Genomic DNA, 22776 nt, shown 5'->3' with positions numbered 1-22776 from the left:
TTCACCTGCGCTTTAATATAGTATCGAAAACAGGAAAAATCAATAGGTACTATTCCACCAATATTAACGCAGCTCATCTTTGGAATAGTCTCCCTGTTAAAATACGGAACCCTAATTAGACAGTGTCCGAACAGGTTTTCGTTCACAACTTTGGAAACAGTATTATTTTATTAAATCATCATCTTCCTAGCGTTATCCCAGCATTTTGCCACAGCTTATAGGAGCCTGGGGTCCGCTTGGCAACTAATCCCGAGAATTGGCGTAGGCACTAGTTTTTACGAAAGCGGCTGCCATCTGACCTATTATCTGTATTATTTTATAGGTATATATAAAAACTGACAGATGTCATATACCTACAAGAACACAAGATGTTATAAAAGTAGCAATCACTGTAGTAGGTTTTATGCAATTTATTCCCAGGAATAGCCGTTTCTAAATAATTGGCTAACATTTCCACTTTATCGCCAACAGTAACACCCAATTAAAAATAATTGTTATACCTAAAACTAACTAAAACACTCAAATGCATACGAAAACTCTTACGGCAATGATGAAACTGTTACTTCTAACTCTATTGGTTCATTTCGGTAGAAGTGATGACGATACGGAGACTAATCGCATGCTCGGCGTGGACACTGTTCACAGTGTGAAGATTGATAAGGATACTATTATATCTCGGAACTTAAAACTAGAGAGGCGTAATAAAGGAAGGGAAAGTAAGTAATGTTATTTTTTCTGGCATAGGTACAGTACCGGCCAATAATGTATTACCATAGAGTAACTTATACTAGAGCGGTACTGTCATAGTAAATTTTGTAACCCCAGTAAATTCACTGCCATCTGTCGACACACTTTAAAACTAAAAATAAATATTTATAAAAATACGATAAAATGTATTTAAATATGGATAAATGATTTTTTTATTTGCATTAATTATTTTTATATGATTTTGACCCATATTCTTTCACTGGTATGCGTTAAAATTATAAATAACAAACGAAACAGTCAACGCCCTCTATACGAGTGTAGGCCAAAACTAGTGGCGCCATCTGATCGAGAATCAAATTTTCGTGATTTTCGAGGCACGTTTTTTCCTTAGACTGTATCCATCTATTACGGAGTTATATCTATCTTTGGTATTACCTCCATGTTTTTACGGTATAACTTTTTTTTTATATTTGTGAGTGACTTCCACCTCACTGCTTTAGGTAGTTTAGTAGTAATCATAATCATAATCATAATCATTTTATTGGTAAAGCTAATTTACATGTCAGTCTGGGTACAACTTAAAAAAATTACTGGAAATAAATAATCCTTACATAGTAAGCGCAATCACATTACATATCAGTTTAAAACCAAAAAGATACAAGGTAATAATTTAATTATATAAATCTTACTTAATTATAAAAGTCAACACTTAATAGAAAGTAATCAAGTAATTTTTACAATTATAATTCCTTGGTCATTATGAACTCGTCATAATTGTAGAACGGGCGCTCAATAAGCCATAGTACTCTTTTGTACGGGCGATGAGAAAAATTAGTCTCATGTAATGGTTTTTTCATAGAGGTTTTTTTTTAAATGTATTGTTAACTTCATCTTTTTACTAGAGGTTTGGTAGTAATATGCTGAGTATCCTATTGTAATTCACAGTATTTCATTATCTCTATCTCTAAGAAACTCGTTAACAATATCTGACATGGAAAATATTCATCATCCGTACAAAACTTTGTTCATTGAGCTATTATTGGGATCACTTCTTTGCACAGACTGGAAAATAAATAAGTGAGGAAGTGCGCTATATTTTCATAGAACTGACATTTTTTTTCCCTTTTCCTGCGCTCCTGGTCTCCTAGTGGCCACGTCTAACCAATACCTAGCTTTTAGTTTTTACCTAGAGATAGATATTTTTTTAGTTGTACTGTTATTAATTAATTTAGTACTTAACATTTAGGATTTTTATAATAACACCGTTATGGATCAATGCAGATCTGAATTAACCTTTTTTTTTAATGATAACATTGCTACAATTTGTTATTGCAAATGAAATAAAAAATAACTTGGTCCGACTCTATCAAGAAAGCAAGTAAAAGTATTAATAATAATAATAATAATAATAATAATAATAATATTGTTTATTTCAAGTTTTAAACTCATACAGTAAAATAAAATAAGGTAACATAAAACTTAAAAATACAATACAATACAATGATGCGGAAGCTATAAATAGATCCTTTGTTAAATTATACCTTAAATAAGTACATAATTATTATTTACCATTTTGGTTCAGGTGCACGGCCGTCCAGTGTTTTAGGATGTTATTGCTCGGGTTTACAGTAAACAGCGCCAGAATATCATTTTGCTGCGAGTTTTGCCATACGTTTGCCCAGACCGAAGCTATGCGGGACCTCATGATTGCATAAAAATCAGGTACTCCCGCATTAGCAAACATGGTCTTAGCACTGCAGTAACGAGGTTGTTTCATGAGTATTCTGAACGCATCGTTATACTGAACCCGAAGCGCGTTATATGAGCGTTTGGTGTAGTTACACCAAAGTGAGCATGTATAAAAGCACTGACAGAATGCCCTAAACAAAGTAATTTTTACGTCAGTGGTGCACTTGGAGAATCTTCGCGACAGCATGTTACAGCGGACCGCGAGCGCGCGGCGCTCTCGCTCCATGTCCATGTCGTCGCGAAGGTTCTCCGTTAGAAAATGGCCTAAGTACTTGAAAGATGCTACGACCCGAACCGGTGAACCATTCAAATAAACTGGCGGAACTACCTCCGGACCCTTGCCGTATCTGAAAACGAGCAGTTCTGTTTTTAAAATATTATATTTTAGATAATGCTGTTTTGAGAATGTTTCGCAGATAGTAAGCAATTTTTGGATACCCTGGCTTGAGGGGCTGAGAAGCACCATATCATCGGCATAGCTCAGGTTGTTAACGCATATGTTAGCAACATGGCAACCCGTCCTGGTACCTCTCAGCTCCTCAATCAGACCATTAACGTAGAGGCAAAATAGGTCCGGAGAAGTTATGCCCCCTTGACGTACACCACACTCTAGCCTATAATCGTTAGAGAGGGTATCGCCCCATTTCACGTTGTTTGTTTGGTTTTCGTACCAATACCTAAGAACATTGACCGTGTCTACCGGCACGTTTGATCCCAAGAGCTTAGTCCACAGTAGTTCGTAATTTACTAGGTCGAAGGCACGGCTCAGGTCTAGAAAACATGCATACACAGATGTATGTTTACTGATGTAGTAGTTAACTACCGTTTTGAGACTAAGTATCGCGGACTCGGTCGATAGGCCGGCACGAAAACCAAACTGCGCGTCATTCAACCTTATGTTTTTCGTCAGTTCGGGCTGCAACAACCTCTCAAGCACTTTACCAATTATTGTGCCCAGGGATATTGGCCTATAATTTTTCAGGTCAGACAGATCACCGCTTTTATTTTTGACTATAGGGACCACTATAGTTTTCATTAGTGCTTCAGGTAGGTAGCTAAACTGGATACACAGATTAAATAAGATAGCCAGTACTCTCGGCATTTCATCGCTAGCATATAGTAAATGCTCCACGCTCAACCCGTCGTGTCCCGGAGACTTGCCTCTCTTCATACGTTTAACAACATCCGCGACATCCTTTGGAGTAAACTGACTCATCTCGGTTGGAGCAGGGGAGGTCCCCCGGACAGGGCGGGGGGGAGCGGGCGCATTGTCGACGTCGGATGGCGGGTCTACTTTAAAGTGACGCGCAAACTGGTTGGCTATTTCTTTAGGGTCATTGATGTTATTTATACTTAAAGGCAGTTTTGACTTATAATCTAAAGCTTTAGTATTTTTCCAAAATTTCGAAAAATTGTTACATTTTCTTTTTAAAGCTAAAATATTAATTTTAATTGACTCTTCATTATCCTGACACCATTTTAATTTATATTTGAAAACTTTCCTACTTTCTGTCATGCTATTATAAACGTCACCCGAGCGCGGTTTCCCGCAGTCTACCCAGTGATTAAAATACATTCTAGCGATAAGATGGCTATGTTTGACGTGGTAGTTCCACCCGGCGATCTGTCTGCCCTTTTTCCGTGCACCTGCACGCGAACAGTAGCTTACGGTAGCAGCGGTCTGCATAATATCGATAATATTGTTATATAATTCGGAAATCATTACTGTACTATCTAAATTCTGTCCATTTTTACAATAGTCAATGCGTTTTAAATGTTCATAACAATATTTACCATATTTATTTATTTTTTCTATGTCCCTTTGACCCCACAATATACTTTTTAGACCATTTACATTATGTGTAGCCGCCGTAGTGTTACATATAATTTTTAAGTTTAGGCGAATGAATAACGGAAAATGATCTGACCAGGAAACATCATTACCTACCCAAACAGATTGTATCGTCCTCCATGCGGCCGTAGTGGTTACGCAATGGTCCAACCACCGACGAGAGCCATTCGCTTCGCTTAAATACGTATAGGTATCGGAGTTGACACCTAGGATATTTATGTCCGCACATTCCCATTGCTGCTCAGAACAAAAGTCGCTTAACTCCCGTCCAAAGGCAGCACTGGGATGAGCGTTGAAATCGCCTATGATATAAGCAGCCGCGACATCACTCTCCTCGATGGCTGCACTTACATTGGCCAAGCAGCTCGTGAAATCCATTAAGTTATCATGACTGTCGCAGGGCATATACACATTAAAAATACTAAAACTTATACTACTATAATCAATTTTTATTGCCAATATCCTATCGTTGTCGCACTCTATTCTTGTTACGTTGGAGAAAACCGACGTTCGCCATAATATAGCCAAGCCGCCGTACGGCCGTCCGCGCAGTACCCCGGCCGACGTGTCCACGGAAGTGGTAGCACAGCCGCTGAACTTGTCATCGATGTTGTGCACAAGGCTCAGGTCGTGTCCCAGGAGCCAAGTCTCTTGTAACAAGACGATATCGGCATCACGACAAAGTTGACGAACATGCCCAATGGATCTCTTTAGAGACCTACAGTTAAACGAAACCATTACGATTCCGTTCGGCGTATTAAATTGATTTTGTAAATTATTCATAAATATATAGTTAAATGAGCATTCTAGGCAGCGCGCACTGGCCGTTCCACAAATAATCTGTATTTCACCTGCGAGGGCCAAAAGTCACTTGACAGGAAAGTCGATACTTTACTCCTAGGTATTATCACTTTAAACGAATTAAAACTGGTTTCCCATTTAGCAACTAACAACTGGACGTTGATACATGATTCACCCATTTCGTGTATATGCGCCTTTATATCATCGATAGTTGTAGACTTTTTTAACCTCGATACGTAAACAGCTGACGTTAGGTCTGCAGCCTGTATCTTGCAGGTATTCTGGGACGTTCCACAGAGGTTCCGTTTTTTATTACGTTTTTTCTTTTCAACTAGCGTAAAATCTGACTCAGTTTCAATGGACTCAGTTTCAATAGTGACACGGTCGGTTTTTGCTTGCGCCGCTGCGATATCGCGGTAGGTCGGATTACGCACGGGTGACTGTTGCTTATTGCTAATGTTATTGTCGGTAGATCGTAACACCGGCGGCTGGTCAATTTTGCTTAAACTTATTCGCATCTTCGGTTTGGATGGTTTCTGTTTAGATGGTTTCTTAGGCGTCCTTAATACTGAGGTAGCACTTGTAGGAGTCGTATCACGAGTTTGTGTGTCACTTAGCTCTTGTCGAAGGGGGCTATCGGTGCATCGATTTGTTAGATCAGATCTAATCCTCGTTTCAAATTCAGTCATCTCCGCTTTAGACACTGTTTTCAGACTAAGGTCATGCAGTGCTACTTTCATAGCACTAAGATCACGCAAAAGACGGCTCACGTCTATATGGTCCATGGTAACAGGCGGTAGACGGTTGAGGTCTTTCGCCACAAACGTCGGGTGCTCATCGAGGAGGGTCTCTTTAAACAATTTTATCACATCCTTGATATTTTTCTTGTCTTTGTCCTCCCCCCGTCTCGCTGTACACTTGACGTGACTGTCCGGCAGGGCCTCGAATAAAACGTTTTTGCCGCATTCTATTTCACTTTCTGTGAAGTTGGAAGCACAGATTTGCACTAGCGTCAATTCATCTAATATGCAAAATTTATTTTGCACAAAAGTCAAAAATTCGTTTATAATCACACTTTCCGACATATTTGCATAAAGCGAAGCGGATAATTACTTAAAGTAAACAATTGCACTGCGCGTCATCTTATCTCTCGGATACGCGCGCCATGTCGAGGCGGTAGCAAGACGTGCACTAAACGACTTATAATAATTCACTGTTGCAATTGTAGCCAATCACCACAAACAAGTCGAACCGGAACCGGACTGGTCGTACAGCGCCATCCCGGGCGACGTGGCGCCCTACGTCCAGGAGTTCAAGCAGAACATGACTGAGTGCCTCAAGGAAGTACAGGTGACCGCTTACGTCCATCTCTATGCTACTATGTTTCACCTCCAAAAAACCACATGTCATCACATGTGGCTCGCGAGCCGATTGAGCCGAATAAGCTAAGAAATTGTCGTAAAGGAGACCGAGGTGAGTTAAAACTGAGGTAGGTTGAAACAACCTCAAAAACATCTATAATTGTTATCGAGCTGGAAATTAAAAACCGGCCAAGTGCGAGTCGGACTCGCGTACGAAGGGTTCCGTACCATTACGCAAAAAACGGCAAAAAATCACGTTTGTTGTATGGGAGCCCCACTTAAATATTTATTTTATTCTGTTTTTAGTACTTGTTGTAATAGCGGCAACAGAAATACATCATCATCAATTTCAACTGTCTAGCTATCACGGTTGATGAGATACAGCCTGGTGACAGACGGACAGACAGACAGACAGACAGCGGAGTCTTAGTAATAGGGTCCCGTTTTTACCCTTTGGGTATGGAACCCTAAAAACAATGTATAACCTCTTCCCACCGTCCGCTGGTCCTTCAATATACCTATGCGTCCTTGCCTCAAGACGATTATGAATACCGCAAAATTGACGTCGATTAAACTTACCTCTGTTTTTACTCACCGCGGTCTCCCCTAAGGGTGTAGACGGAGTTTTTCAAGAAGCATTTTTTAGGGTAGTCAAGAGTCGGCAACGCACAAGAGGCTCCTCCGACGTTGTTTATGTCTATGGGCGACGGTGACCGCTTCCCATCAGGTGGTTCGTCTGCTCATTTGCTGACTATGACATAAAAATGCTTATTACAGGCAAAGATAGATATAACTCCGTAATAGATGAATAATAAGCATGGGCAATTACGCCACTGTCTTCCAAGCCGAGACATACGCTATAATTGCCTGTGCACATGAGAATATAGTTAGGCAAACCCAAGGGAAGAATATCTATATTCTCAGCGACAGCCAAGCTGCACTCAAAGCGCTTAAGGCGCCTAGAGTGGACTCTAGACTGGTATACAATGGCATCCAAGCTCTGAACAAGCTTGGAAGGCAAAACAAAGTGCAACTGGTGTGGATCCCAGGGCACGAGGGATTCATGGGCAATGAAAATGCAGATGAACTTGCCAGAGCCGGATCTGCAAACAACCTTATAGGTCCGGAACCATTCGTGGGGCTCTCACAGGGAACCATCACAACGGCTATCAAAGACCTTACTAAGACCAAACACCAGGAAGAATGGGACAGTCTGACGGGTCTAAAGCACTCAAAGCTCTTTATACAAGGGGTAGACTCTGGTTGGAGCAAAAAGCTTTGGAAACTTAGCAAACGGCAACTCCAAATAATAACGGGGGTGTTTACTGGCCATTACGGGGTCAAGGGAATCCTGGCCAAGATGGGGCACGCTGACAACACCGATTGTCGTATGTGTGGCGAAGAGGAAGAGACAATAGAACACCTTATGTGTGAATGTCACGCCCTCGCCAGACAAAGAATGAAGGACTTTGGAACAGGCTACCTGGTACCAAAGGAATTCAAAAAGCTACCCATAAGGTCCATCATCCGGCATATGGAGATGGTGGGGAAGGCTCTTGAGTAGCGGACGGATCTTTTCTAGGGGGTAACTGCACAAAAGATCCCTATGGGTCGAAGTGTATCCGAAAGGGCCCCCGAAACTATAAGATAAGATAAGATAATAGATGAATAATACAGTCTAAGGAAAAAACGTGCCTCGAAAATCACGAAAATTTGATTCTCGATCAGATGACGCCACTACCTTTGGCCTACTCTCGTATAGAGGGCGTTGACGGTTTCGTGTGTTATTTAACAATTTTAACGCATATCAGTGAAAGGACATAGGTCAAAACATATGAAAATAATTAATGCAAATAAAACAAATCATTTATCTATATTTAAATACATTTTATCGTATTTTTATAGATCTTCATTTTGAGTTTTAAAGTGTGTCGATAGATGGCAGTAAATTTACAGTGGTTACAAAATTTACTATGACAGTATACCGCTCTATCCTATTATATCCTCTTTGTTACAGGCTAACGATAAGCGAACGGTGAAGAGATTGTCTCCGAAAAGCGAGTCGCCGGTCAACGGGGAGTGCCTCATCGCGTGCGTGCTGAAGCGGAACCAGGTCATTAACAACGGGAAGATCGTTAAAGGTGAGAACGAGAAGCTAGGGTCGCCATACGTCCCCGTACGTCAGGGCCCGGTTGAAGCTTGCTGCCAATAAGTAAATTGTCCCCGTCACGTCCCAGAAAATTCTTGTAAGGGTATGGGTTCTCCACTGCACGGTACTTTCTACAAAACACTAAACTTGTCCCGGTCGAAATCCTTATACTTATGGCAAGCCTGCCTTAAGCCCTTCCACTGAGGAGAAGAGCGGAGATGACAGACCCGAGACAGGCGTGTCTCACTCCGCGATTTTGTCGCGTCGCTACAAGTACCTGCGGCCGCCTCAATTTTGAGGTTTTTTCCATAGTAATTGCCGCGCACCGCCACGGAACGCACGCCTGCACGCGCTTGCGCCGCCTTGCGCGTAGTACACGCATTTTGTTAGGGAGTGAATCTTCTGTACCAAGTACTATTATATATTCTGTGCCAGAGGGAAATCAATAGCACGGGTTCTCTTCTTCGCTCTGCTGTATTACAACCAATGCTATTACTTAGTTGATCCCCGCACGTCTCTCATCTCCGTCTCAGTGGACAGGCAGACTAAAGAGGCAACATGGACCAAAACGCCGCTCGGGCGCTCGCCTATGGGCGGTTTTATATTTTATCGTAGTCGCCCACGACATCGACACGATTGTTTTACGATAAAGTGAAAAAATACTGAAACTAGATTTAGTCCTAAACGTAGCTTCTATTTCCTATAATATTACCCCAATTATCATACGAGTTAAGTAGAAAGTAATCAAAGTTACTCGCCACTTATTTTGACTGGGGTCCCTTTGTTTGACATAATTATTAAAAGTCATAAAGTCATAATTAATTTTTATGATTGTCATATCATAATTCTGAAACCGTTAACTTTTCAGGATTTTCCTCAGGTTATCCTATAGATAGGTTAGGTTAGGTTTGTTTTATGGCAATCCTGAAAAGTTACGAGTTTCTTAGAAAAACCAAATTATGACTAACGAAAATGTGGAAAAACTATGTGGGAAACAATAGACCCATTTTGACTACCTACCTTTCCATATCTCCTTCACGGTCAACCTTTCACACTTACTCAAATCTTATTCCAGCAAACCTAATATCCCTAGTCAGCAAGTTCTACGCCAAAGACACGAAGATGATGAAGAAGCTAGACAAGAACCTGGACCGCTGCGTCGAGATGAGCGCAAAGATCAGCGAAGAGTGCGCGCTGGCCGCGCAGCTCAACGCGTGCACCAACGACCTCATGGCCAGCAACAAACATAAGATATCTATCAATTATTAAGCGTATTTTGAACTTTTGGCGTTTTCTTTTTAATTTAAGATATCTGAAAGGCAGACAGGATTTTGAGAACTCATCAACGTGGTCACTAGCACGACTGATAAATAATAGGGGATATTACTGCAATGTTCTGCCACCAGAGTGCACCACTAGCCTTTTTAGTAAACCATAGAGTAACATATACATACTGTACCTTAACAGGTTTTTGACAAGTTTTCAGAAATAATAAAATATGACATTGATGCATCAAGGCGGTTTGCTTACTAGAGGGCCTACCGGGAAACGCGAATCCGAAAATTCGCTATCTGCCTCTTTATCGCTCGAATATGCATTAATGCAAGTGACAGAGATGTTAGATAGATTTAGATTTTCTCGTTTCGCGATAGATCCTCAGATTCAATTCAATTCAATTCAATTCAATTCAATTTTCTTTATTTCAATTTAGGCATTAACATAATGCACCTATGAAAGTCAAAAAAGTACAGTTGTACAAAATTAAAATTAAACATTCATCCAAATAATCACAAATCACAACATACATTACAATTTACATACTTAGAAAATACAGAATTATTAATAAAATCAATTTCAATTACCTATTTAACAAATTAAACATTTCAATCAATACAAAAAATATATAACATAATTATAAATAAAATCAATGTGGTGGGAGTGGCGCCCTGGCGCCCCCTACGCAGAGTTTCACGTAATGTTCCCTATTGTAATTATTTAAATTTAACGATAGATATTTAAAAAACCGGCCAAGTGCGAGTCGGACTCGCGCACGAAGGGTTCCGTACCATTACGCACAAAACGGCAAAAATTCACGATTGTTGTATGGAAGCTCCCCTTAAACATTCATTTTATTCGGTTTTTAGTATTTGTTGTTATAGCGACAACAGAAATACACCATCTGTGAAAATTTCAACTGTCTAGCTATCACGGTTCATGAGATACAGCCTGGTGACAGACGGACAGCGGAGTCTTAGCAATAGGGTCCCGTTTTTACCCTTTGTATTTAACTACCTTTTGAATACATTATAATAGTTTTAATGTTGCTGGATTCGTCGATCTATGAAAAAACGAAAACGGCCGTTTTAACTTTGGACGCATAGATTGACGAATCCAGTAACTTAAAAACTATTATAATGTATTCAAGAGGTAGTTAAATGCAAAATACAGTACGTAGCGGGCCCCTTTTTAAATATCTATTGTTAAATTTAAATAATCACAATTATTTAGCAGTGGCGCTAGTGAGCACGTTGACGGGCTCTTAAATAAACCTATAGAGTTAGACCATAGAGTAACTTATACTAGAGCGGTACTGTCATAGTAAATTTTGTAACCCCAGTAAATTCAATGCCATCTGTCGACAAACTTTAAAACTAAAAATAAATATTTATAAAAATACGATAAAATGTATTTAAATATGGATAAATGATTTTTTTATTTGCATTAATTATTTTTATATAATTTTGACCCATGTTCTTTCACTGGTATGCGTTAAAATTATAAATAACAAACGAAACAGTCAACGCCCTCTGTACGAGTGTAGGCCAAAACTAGTGGCGCCATCTGATCGAGAATCAAATTTTCGTGATTTTCGAGGCACGTTTTTTCCTTAGACTGTATCCATCTATTACGGAGTTATATCTATCTTTGGTTAGACCATAGAGTAATTAGACCAAGAAAAGTCTTATGACGTATAAATAACACTTGCACTGCGTGTGCTATCAAAATCGCTGCATACTTTTATTGGTCTAGCTCTAAAATATATGCACAAGTTTTTAGCTACACTCAGTGGGCGTCATGGGTCATTTAGTATGTACATAAATACATAACAAGATTGGAATACTAATACTATTGCAAAAAAGTGGGTTGAAGTAGATGGCACTGTACAATCCTGTAAAATCAAATTAAAAATTCCGTCGTAATTTAATAAAATACTGACATATAGTGAAGCATATTCTTTAATATATCATTATTTTTTTCATTAAATAATAACATCACAGTTATGTACATAACGATCGATCTCTAATATACATTACATTAGTTCTTAAAAATTAAATATTAACTATAAAGGGAATTAAAATACAATTTTACAAAATAAAAATACAAAACATCATAAAACGCAACAATAATAGGAAAATTCATAAATTCATAAGTAAATAAAACATGCGACACTGGGAAGCACAGGTTATTATGTTCGAAAACAGACAAGGAATCGGCAGTAAGGCGGTTATCAACTGGATACGATTCGCACGTCGCTCCGATGTTTGAGCGAGACAACGCTATACGCGTATTACAGCGACATCCCGCTCACATATCGGAGCGACGTGCGAATCGCATCCAGTGTAATAAATGCTTAACCCACACCAGTTACTTACACGTACCTGATGTGCCGTCGGAAAGTTTCCACAAATACTTCCACTGGAAAATTTCGGACATTTTTGTATAGGAATTTCCATTTCCAAAATGAACGTTTCCTTTGTGTCCTGTAAATTTTTCCTGATATTTCCGAGAACTTTTCCTACTTTTTCGAAACTCTCCGCAACTTGCACATCTGTACTTGCACGATATGCAAGCACACGCAAGTAACTGGCATGTATCTTGATCATGTTCACGCAAGTAACTGGCATGTATCTTGATCATGTTCACGCAAGTAGCCCGTGTCTCAACATGCACAAGCTCCATGCGCCGTGTGCAAGAGCAATTTCTACTTATACGCTGGCAAACTAATTTTGTCACTAGAACAAATACTGACAAAATAATTTCTGTTACACACTTTCATTGTTGACTGTATTTTCACTCCTTCTCTGAATGTAAAATTAATTGAAGAGTGGAGATAATTTTAATCCTTTAAAAGACAGTAAGTTTTGTATATATGACTACTAGCTTTTGCCCGCGACTTCGTCTGTGTGGACTTAGTAACAGCAGCTAAAGTAAGTATAGCGCCTGGAAAAATTCTCATAGCAATCATTCAATTTGAGCATATTATTCACACAAATTAGCAGGCACTTCATTAATTATCTCAATTTCACCCCGCTTTTTACTTTCTTAAGGGATGATTTTCGGGATAAAAACTATCCTATGTCCTTCTCAGGGACTCAACCTATCTCTATGCCAAATTTCATCTAAATCGATTCAGCGGTTTAAGCGTGAAGAGGGAACACACAGACAGAAAGACAGACAGACAGACTTTTGCATTTATAATATTATATAAGTATGAATTTTCTACAATGTATAGGTATATATACAGCAATATCAACAATAGATGCCTAACTTAACTTGATCAGCACACTTTTATCATTTGGTACGAGTTTGAACTATATTTCTCTAATATTTCATAGTTTTATACAATACACCGACGTTAGCTCAAACACCTGGGGGCCTACCCAAGATTCCAGAGATATTACATGGAAGAGTGATAGAGAGACATTACCATTTCGTTCGCTACGGCGCATACGAATACGATTGTCATAGTGGCTAGGCCCTCTGTTCTCTGATTTATGTCTTGAACATTGGAATAGGAAGCAGGCATATACATTATTTAGCTAAACACACTCCTTATTTGCCCAAATACTCACGATTAATATTGCAAATCAGAATGACCCCGTCATGTTTCGTCAGGCTACCAAAACTCACTAATTACTGCTACAAGTTCAGAGCCATAGTGAACCGTACTATTAATAAAACAAGGTTAAATTTTAATAACAAAACTTCCGTGAGACACAGACATATTAAATATATTAATAACGGGTCACTCACGTAGTCGTCAACCGAATTTTTACCGTGATTGTGGTTGGTCAGTGCCTCCGAGCTGGAAAACTGTTTTGGGTACTACGTCGGTGGGCAGTGTGGACGAACCATTAGCAAATGACGTAGTGAGTGTTGTGTGCAACCCATCATTTGACAATAATGCCGTAAGCGAGGGTAGTTTCTCGCCCCCCCTGCGCCGAGTCATCGGGCGCGGAGGGCTGCGGCCCGCAGTCTGCGCCGGTCCGTCACCGTCAACGCAAGCTCCTGATGACACTCCTCGATACGGAGTGAAACATGTCGAGCGTTTTTCGACTTAAAATACGTGAGTGACCCGTTATTAATATATGTAAGGTTAAATTTTGTTATTTTTTGCAATCAGCTAGTTTTAGTTGTCAACTGATGATTTAGACAAATAGTTTCAGTCTTAGGCATAAGTGTTATAAAACAATGGGATTTATGAAGATAATAATACCTCTAACACACTAAATATGAACTAATTTTCTTAAATATGAACACAAGTAATGATTGCACACTAGAGAGCTAGCCTCCGGTTAAAAACCATAGAAAGGGATACTAAGATGCGTGAACTAGTGTAAAATATTGGCCTGGCAAAAAAGAGTAGAAATTAAAAAGCGGCAACACTGTAGTGTCGTCCCGTTTTTCTTAGATTGATTTGAAAGGGACGACACTACAGTGTTGCCACTTTTTAATTTCTACTCTTTTTTGCCGGACTGTAGTCGCCATTTTAACAGACAGATGGCATTGGCTTGTGTCTTTGTTTTGTGGTACCTAACTGGATTGTCAAACGTTAGCACTAAATTATATTAGTTTTTGCGGCCATAATATTTTGGACTACTTTATGATAATATTAAAATCTGATAGGCACGAAAAAAATGTTAACCGTCTTATGTGCTACATATATCTCTGCGGATAAGTTTTACTATAAGAGTCATAAGAAGAACTGAGTTATACATACAATGGAAGTTATGTTTTTATTTTAAAACGACATACTGAAATAACATGAAACGTGGCATAAACATTTAAACTAACATATTATATATGTCTGGGGCCCGTTTCTCAAAAGCTTGTAGCGTGTAGCTTGTAATACAAGTGGAAGTCCCTTTCTAACAAAAGCTGTCAAAAGTGACATCCGCTTGTATTACAAGATACAAGCTTTTGAGAAACGGCCCCTATGCCCCTTTTATCAAAAGCTTGTAGCTTGTAATACAAGTGGAAGTCCCTTTCTAACAAAAGCTGTCAAAAAGTGACATCCGCTTGTATTACAAGTTACAAGCTTTTGAGATACGGGCTCCTGGGGCCCGTTTATCAAAAGCTTGTAGCTTGTAATACAAGTGGAAGTCCCTTTCTAACAAAAGCTGTCAAAAAAGGACTTCCGCTTGTATTACAAGCTACAAGCTTTTGATAAACGGGCCCCTGGTATTAATTTTCGTAACTAGTTAAACGTTGTAATACACTAAAAAATAAAGTGTTTTATTTGTATCATTAAGTTTTTGTGACTCGAGGTTTGAACGATCGTGGCCTACAGGGGCCCGTTTCTCAAAAGCTTGTAGCTTGTATTACAAGTGGAAGTCCCTTTCTAACAAAAGCTGTCAAAAAGTGACATCCGCTTGTATTACAAGTTACAGGCTTTTGAGAAATGGGCCCCTGATCGCAGGCACGTAAAAACACTATAAAGACTTACAATTAAAAAAAATCCATAGGCTTAAGTAAGAGGCAGGTTCGGACGAATATAAAGCGTGGAGAAGACTCTATAAGGAATTTTAGAAGTAGAAAAATTACTGCAACTGTGCTGATTTTTCCTGGCAGTAATTTAACCACTTTTAAATTTATTCTAAGCTAAATAGCATCAAAATATTTAGATCAGTACGGTATCGGATTCTTTGGGAATCCTTCCTCAGGCGCTCGTGTCCGCGGCGGTTGTACTCCGTGCACTGCCCGCGCCGCCCGCCTCGTCGCTTGTTGCGCGCGCGCTGATGGGGCGGGGGGCGCGGGGCAGTCCGCAGATGGAAACAAAGAAAGAAAGAAAGAAAGAAAGGAATATGGAAAGAATCCGAAACATGTCGCCAAAAGCGACTAAAAATAATAGTGAGTGAAATCGTACTAATCTAAATATTTTGAAATATGTCTCACGATCGTTTAAGTTCGCTTAATAGCATCGTTCGCAGACGTTTCTGCTTGTTAAAAATTAACCCTATAAGGAAGACCTCTACGACCACTTTCTTCACTCTTAAGTTTGCACATACTCACATACTCGTACTCAACTTACCGAAGGTCGGTAGAGCAGAAGGAATGAAGCTCTTTCTTTCTGACTGTCTGAGCGACGTATTTATACTAATAATACGATAGTTCTAGCCCTAAGACGGTCTTCTAAGCAATAAATTAGATTGCACACTAGTAAGTATAAGTATGTACTAATCACAGATTTAATATATACGCTAGATGACGCAAATATCGCGATTTGTATTGAAACCAAGCGTGCCGACTTTTTCATACAAAATTTACGCATAACATAATTTTAAAATTACTTACCTGTGGCAGGAAATATTTCCTAGCCTTTAAGTGCTCGCAATTTTTGGGCTATTGCAGTTAATTATCACGCAACGAAGCATTTTTAAGTTTTCACGGACGTCCGGCTGCAACAACGGACGCGAGTGGACTGTAAAGAGCGACGGTCAACCTCGACGCTCGGTCGGGACTTCCGGTTCGAACGCCATCTTGATAGTAGCCTCGTGATTAATTCCTTTATTTTTTGTTCATTAATATTGTTTAAAGTGTAATATCGATAGCTTTATTATACAGTAATCTAATTTGGTAGTGTGCAGTGAATGGAGAATTAATCTCAAAGCGTGTTTAACCACCATTTTGGAGTCAACGGCCGGTAGTCCACGTGCTTCTCGTAAAATCCAGCTATCGGTTTTACGAGACAACAACAACAATAACTACCGAACAACGTCGTGCTCTAAGAGCATTTGGTATTTCTACCTCTAACCGTGTCTGGCTAGAGCCCTAGAGGCCCATAATTTTATTTACCGTACACTGGCTGAAGAAAATCTAGAAATATTAATTCGATCCCACGTGGATCCCACCTTGACGTTGGCGAATTCATCGACAGTACCGATGGAGCCATACTACTTGAAGATTGATTGATTGATTGACGCTCGGTCGGGGTTCGGACACGCGAAGTAGATGCATTTGCGTCATCTATTGTATATTTATATCTGTGGTACTAATGATCGTGCTGCGCGTGTTGCGGCGCGCAGGCGCAGGCGGCGCACAGCGGCGCGGCGCGCGGGGAGGCCAGCGCGGGCAGCGCGGCGCGCACGCACACGCAGCGAGTGCACAAGCAGCGGCCGCACCCCCAGCAGTGATGCTGTATAACAACACGAACGCAACTGTTCACAGGACTCAGAATAAACCTTGTTCTTATCATTAACTCATTATTACTATAGAGAAGCCATACATAACAATGAAATTGTCGCAATCGCAACCTGTCCCACGCGACCAAAGCATCGTAAGCTTTTTTGTCACTAAGGACCCATACTAGGTGGCATACAGAAGCTACACTCGGTGCTTCAAACTCCGCCAGTCAAGAGCCACTGAGCTGATCTCACATTCAAAAAACCGGCTCGCTGGGATCGAGTTAGCTTTTAAACTCCGCCAGTCGAGAGCTACTGAGCTGATCTCACGTACAAAGCGCCGGCTCTCGATATTGTCCAGAGGGTGTATTACCTTTCTACTAAAGTGGTCGAGCGGAGTAGAGCAGCTGCACTCAGTGACGTGCTTCAAACTTCAGTCGAGAGCTACTGAGCTGATCTCACGTACAAAGAGCCGGCTCGCGATATTTCAAAAGGGTGTATTCCCTTCCTACTAAAGTGGTCGAGCGGAGCAGAGCAGCTGCACTCAGTAACGTGCTTCAAACTTCAGTCGAGAGCTACTGAGCTGATCTCACGTACAAAGAGCCGGCTCTCGATATTGTCAAAAGGGTGTATTACCTTTCTACTAAAGTGGTCGAGCGGAGTAGAGCAGCTGCACTCAGTGACGTGCTTCAAACTTCAGTCGAGAGCTACTGAGCTGATCTCACGTACAAAGAGCCGGCTCGCGATATCGTCAAGAGGGTGTATTACCTTTCTACTAAAGTGGTCGAGCGGAGTAGAGCAGCTGCACTCAGTGACGTGCTTCAAACTCCGCCAGTCGAGAGCCACTGAGCTGATCTCGCGTTCGAGGAGCGACAGGCTCGCTGGGATCGAGTCGTGGCTCTTCTGAAACAGATTGTATAATCAATGTTTAGGCCGAATAGGGTTGGCAACTGTCAAAAGATTTGCATAGATTCAAAATTTAAAAAACCGGCCAAGTGCGAGTCGGACTCACACACGAAGGGTTCCGTACCATTAACCATAAAAACGGTCACCCATCCAAGTACTGACACCGCCCGACGTTGCTTAACTTCGGTCAAAAATCACGTTTGATGTATGGGAGCCCCACTTAAATCTCTATTTTATTCTGTTTTTAGTATTTGTTGTTATAGCGCCAACCGAAATACATCATCTGTGAAAATTTCAGCTGCCTAGCTATCACAGATCACGAGATACAGCCTGGTGACAGACAGACAGACGGACAGACGGACGGACAGACGGACAGCGGAGTCTTAGTAATAGGGTCCCGTTTTTACCCTTTGGGTACGGAACCCTAAAAAGATCAAAATTATTTATTTTTAACAAATGTTTACAAACATAGGTGCCGAATCCTCCTTTTAAGAGCCCTTATTCCTTGGAGCGTTCATCGATTTCACGAAATAACACTCGATAGATGGCGTTGGCGCTCGGTGCGCGAGCGCCGGCAACGCTAAGCGCGATTCAACGCAGACAAGAATAATTTTGATACTTTTCAATTAAATTGCAAGTAACATTATTTTTAGTGTTATATTGACCCTCTTTATTTTATTTTATAAGCATGGTAGTAGTCAATAGAGTGAATGTGTTAGGATAATACATAACCAGAGACGAGTAAATAATAAAGATTGTTTACCGCTTTCATGGAATTATTGTGACAAGTTCATCCATGAAGTCAAGTCACTTCATCAAGGAAGTTGAATAATTAAATGTTTTAAAGATCAGGTTATTTTAAATAATAGTACCTATATGTGTAATAAAGTTAATTTGAGAGTACTAACAACAACCGAACCGGTTGTGGTGTACGATAGGGCAAAGATAGATATAACTCCGTAATAGATGGATACAGTCTAAGGAAAAAACGTGCCTCGAAAATCAAGAAATTTTGATTCTCGATCAGATGGCGCCACTACCTTTGGCCTACTCTCGTATAGATGGCGTTGACGGTTTCGTTTGTTATTTAACAATTTTAACGCATATCAGTAGAGGAAATGGGTCAAAATAATATAAAAATAATCAATGCAAATATTGCAAATAAAAAAAATCATTTATCCATACATAAATACATTTTTGATATTTTTATTTTAAGTTTAAATCGTGTGTCGATAGATGGCAGTGAATTTACTGTGGCTACAAAATTTACTATGACAGTACCGCTCTATCCTATTATATCCTCTTTGGAAAGGGTAACCAGGACTTGGAAAATTTTCGATGGATGTTGGTGTCATTATGACACCTATTTATTATTATTTAATCGTAGAGAATACGCTAAAATAAGCATGTTTTGTTGGAAATTTTTTTCACTGAAATCAAAAATAGCCGAGATATTCGACTTCAGTTGACATAATTTTAGGACAAAAATTTCGAAGGATGTTGGTGTCAACACATATTTATTATTGTTTTATCGTAGAGAATACGCTAAAATCAGCATGTTTTGTAGGAAAAACTTTTCTCTAAAATCAAAAATGGCCGAGATATTCGACCTCAAAGGTGACGTTTTAGGTATCTTGCATCCACAATACACCCGACTCGCTATCAAAAAGGATCAAAAAGGATTCGGAAATAACTTCGAGATGATTTATAGGCCAGGAAATAAATGCCCAAAAAAAGGTGTAGAGGGATTTGCTTGGAACACAATTTTTGACTTCGTAGCTTTGTTTGGACTAGTTAGGAGGTGAACATATCAAAAGCCCCCGGCCATAACCCTGGTGCTGGGGGGGGAGAGGGGTATTTGGAGGTTCCATTTTTCGGTTTTTCGATTATATCACGGAAACTGTGCGTCTGAGCGACTTGACCACTTACACAAAATGAAAAGAGATTTAATTTGTTACAAGTTTTATTCAGTCAAATTTTTCGTTATCTTGTATAGTTTTTGAGATATCCGCTCTTGAAGGTTTATTTAGGGCTCTCATTTTTATCTTGATTATCTACATCAGTGAAGCTGCTAGGCCGGGTTTGGGATCGTTTTCGTATAAATCGGGGGTGCTGAATTCATTTATGGTATCAACATTGACACCATTCCTAAGTAAAAACAAAATTTACGTAGTAGGTACGGTGCGGTAGTGCGGTACGGGCAAAGTGGTCAAAAACGTGTATACAGACAAGGTGCTCACAAATATATATACGAAATCCAAATTGGTTACCCTTTCTTACACCTTAACCACTGAACCCTCTGAATTTCGATTTGTTCGAAACAGAAGTAAGTATCTCCGTTTGTAGTAGTGTTGTAATTTTTTATAAACCATGACAAACGGCAAACATACGACCTACCTAATGGTAAGTGATCACCGCAGCCTATGAACGCTTGTAACTTTATTAGTGTCACAAGCGCTTTGCTGATAGTCTAAGCTTATAAGAATTTACTAACAATTTAAAGGAATAAAACGTTCTCACATGCATTACAGTGCATCTATGAAAGCTCTAAGAACCTTACTTACACTAGGAACATAACACTGCATCCATATTACATTACATTACACATTCAAAAAAGGAGTGTACAGGTTTTTAAAGGATCGGCAACGCGCAGGTAATATCTCTGGTTTTGCAGGCGTCCATAGGCTACAGTGACTGCTTACCATCAGGCGGGCCGTATGCTTGTTTGCCATCGACATGGTATAAAAAAATACTACATTACACTAGATTTTGTATCAGTATAGACGGTTTTTAGGACAGTATTTAGGAAATAAAACAAAAGGTTCAGCATTATAAAATTATACTCATTTATCTAGGGAATATACATATTTATCTAGGGAAATGACAGTAGCCTTATTTATTTATGGGATAGGACATAGGGAATTGATGAAGTTATGATGAGTAGATTAGGAGTTCTGGTGACCAACTCCTGACTCCATCATGAGACCCTGGACCTCATCTAGATCGATGGTGCTCGTCAAGGCAACTCTATTGAGCCAAAACACGATGGAGTTATGATGAGTAGATTAGGAGTTCTGGTGACCAACTCCTGACTCCATCATGAGACTCTGGACCTCATCTAGATCGATGGTGCTCGTCAAGGCAAATCTATTGAGCCCAAACACGATGGAGTTATGATGAGTAGATTAGCAGTTCTGGTGACCAACTCCTGACTCCATCATGAGACCCTGGACCTCATCTAGATCGATGGTGCTCGTCAAGGCAAATCTATTTAGCCCAAACACGATGGAGCTATGATGAGTAGATTAGCAGTTCTGGTGACCAACTCCTGACTCCATCATGAGACCCTGGACCTCATCTAGATCGATGGTGCTCGTCAAGGCAACTCTATTGAGCCAAAACACGATGGAGTTATGATGAGTAGATTAGGAGTTCTGGTGACCAACTCCTGACTCCATCATGAGACTCTGGACCTCATCTAGATCGATGGTGCTCGTCAAGGCAAATCTATTGAGCCCAAACACGATGGAGTTATGATGAGTAGATTAGCAGTTCTGGTGACCAACTCCTGACTCCATCATGAGACCCTGGACCTCATCTAGATCGATGGTGCTCGCCAAGGCAAATCTATTGAGCCCAAACACGATGGAGTTATGATGAGTAGATTAGCAGTTCTGGTGACCAATTCCTGACTCCATCATGAGACCCTGGACCTCATCTAGATCGATGGTGCTCGTCAAGGCAAATCTATTGAGCCCAAACACGATGGAGTTATGATGAGTAGATTAGGAGTTCTGGTGACCAACTCCTGACTCTATCATGAGACCCTGGACCTCATCTAGATCGATGGTGCTCGTCAAGGCAAATCTATTAAGCCCAAACACGATGGAGTTATGATGAGTAGATTAGCAGTTCTGGTGACCAACTCCTGACTCCATCATGAGCACTTCAGTTCATTTGTGGTGCGCGTGCCGCGGCAGCTGCAGGACACCATCGCTAGCGCGGACTTCTGGCCGAAAGGTGTGGTGTTTCGGCGGTTCCGGGGCAACTTGCCGAATTCTACACCAAGTCAGACGACGCAACGGAGCCACGCTGTTATGTCGTCGCCCAAATCTTAAATACTTAAATTGTATTGTATAATTTAACCTTTGTATTTTTATTTGTTTTGTAGTTCGCAGTGCCTTAGTAGTAATACTGTAATGCTGTGTAACTAATTTGAATAATAAATAAATAATAAATAAATGAGACCCTGGACCTCATCTAGATCGATGGTGCTCGTCAGCGCAAATCGAATGAGCCCAAACACGATGGGGTGATAATGAGTAGATTAGGAGTTCTGGTAACTAACTCCTGACTCCATCATGTGACCCTGGGCATCATCCAGGTCGTCTGGGTATAATAATAATGCAAACCCTAACCAGAATTCAAGTGACACTGAAAATATATCACATAAGCGTGAGTCAGTTGTTAAAATTAAATATGGTGTAAACAATGTACTTACTTGGATCAAGTTTTTTTTATCGCTGTATACAGCACTTCTCGGAATTCGCTCGCTGGTTACGATCGCAAAGAACGCCTGACGATCGAGCACAGGTCCGTCCTCTAAGCGCGCCCGGCGGCGACTGATCGCGCAGCGTCGGTGCAGCGTGATTTATACGTCTTTTAAAAATATTTAAATTTACGGCAACATAGGTCCTATAGTTATGTTTTTTTTTTATGGGTTCACATAAAGTTAGAGTTTGCTAATATAATATTTTGAGGGCAAAATATAAGTCCAATTCGCGATAAAAAAAATATAATGCGACCCTGTTTTTACCGAAAAAATTAAGAAATCTCGGAAGGTATTTT

At 40.2% G+C, this 22776-nt stretch overlaps 3 protein-coding genes across 5 annotated transcripts in view; 1 reads left to right on the top strand and 2 right to left on the bottom strand.

Annotated features, from left to right (window-relative positions):
• LOC134747320 (RNA-binding protein 28) overlaps window positions 1-22776 on the bottom strand; it is a 384741-nt gene that overhangs the window by 183091 nt on the left and 178874 nt on the right. The window lies entirely within an intron of this gene.
• On the top strand, window positions 505-9897 carry LOC134747313 (uncharacterized). The gene is made up of 4 exons (XM_063681944.1): window positions 505-716; window positions 6339-6460; window positions 8489-8612; window positions 9696-9897. Exons 1-4 carry the CDS (start codon window positions 524-526, stop codon window positions 9887-9889), a joined length of 633 nt encoding a protein of 210 aa, XP_063538014.1. The 5' UTR covers window positions 505-523; the 3' UTR covers window positions 9890-9897.
• Window positions 16805-22776, bottom strand: part of LOC134747312 (myotubularin-related protein 6) — a 92131-nt gene continuing 86159 nt past the window's right edge. For 2 of the 3 annotated variants that reach the window (XM_063681942.1, XM_063681941.1), the window contains exons 16-17: window positions 17791-17925; window positions 16810-17036 (exon numbers count right to left, since the gene is read on the bottom strand). In XM_063681942.1, the coding sequence (XP_063538012.1) occupies window positions 16893-17036; window positions 17791-17925 (279 nt within the window). In that variant the 3' untranslated portion in view covers window positions 16810-16892. Of the gene's footprint in view, window positions 17037-17790; window positions 17926-22776 lie in introns of all 3 variants that reach the window. The other variant, XM_063681943.1, reaches the window with a different exon arrangement.

The sequence above is a fragment of the Cydia strobilella genome, chromosome 14 (assembly GCF_947568885.1).
Source record: "Cydia strobilella chromosome 14, ilCydStro3.1, whole genome shotgun sequence".
Lineage (NCBI taxonomy): Eukaryota > Metazoa > Arthropoda > Insecta > Lepidoptera > Tortricidae > Cydia > Cydia strobilella.
The sequence above is the reverse complement of the archived record's forward strand: the minus strand, read 5'-3'. Positions and strand labels throughout refer to the sequence as shown.

Excerpts from the sequence above, each read along its gene's own strand:
- LOC134747313 (XM_063681944.1), top strand. The coding sequence starts at position 524 with ATGCATACGAAAACTCTTACGGCAATGATGAAACTGTTACTTCTAACT. Across the intron at positions 717-6,338 it reads GCGTAATAAAGGAAGGGAAA|CCAATCACCACAAACAAGTC; the intron begins GTAAGTAATGTT and ends TTGCAATTGTAG. Across the intron at positions 6,461-8,488 it reads AGTGCCTCAAGGAAGTACAG|GCTAACGATAAGCGAACGGT; the intron begins GTGACCGCTTAC and ends TCTTTGTTACAG.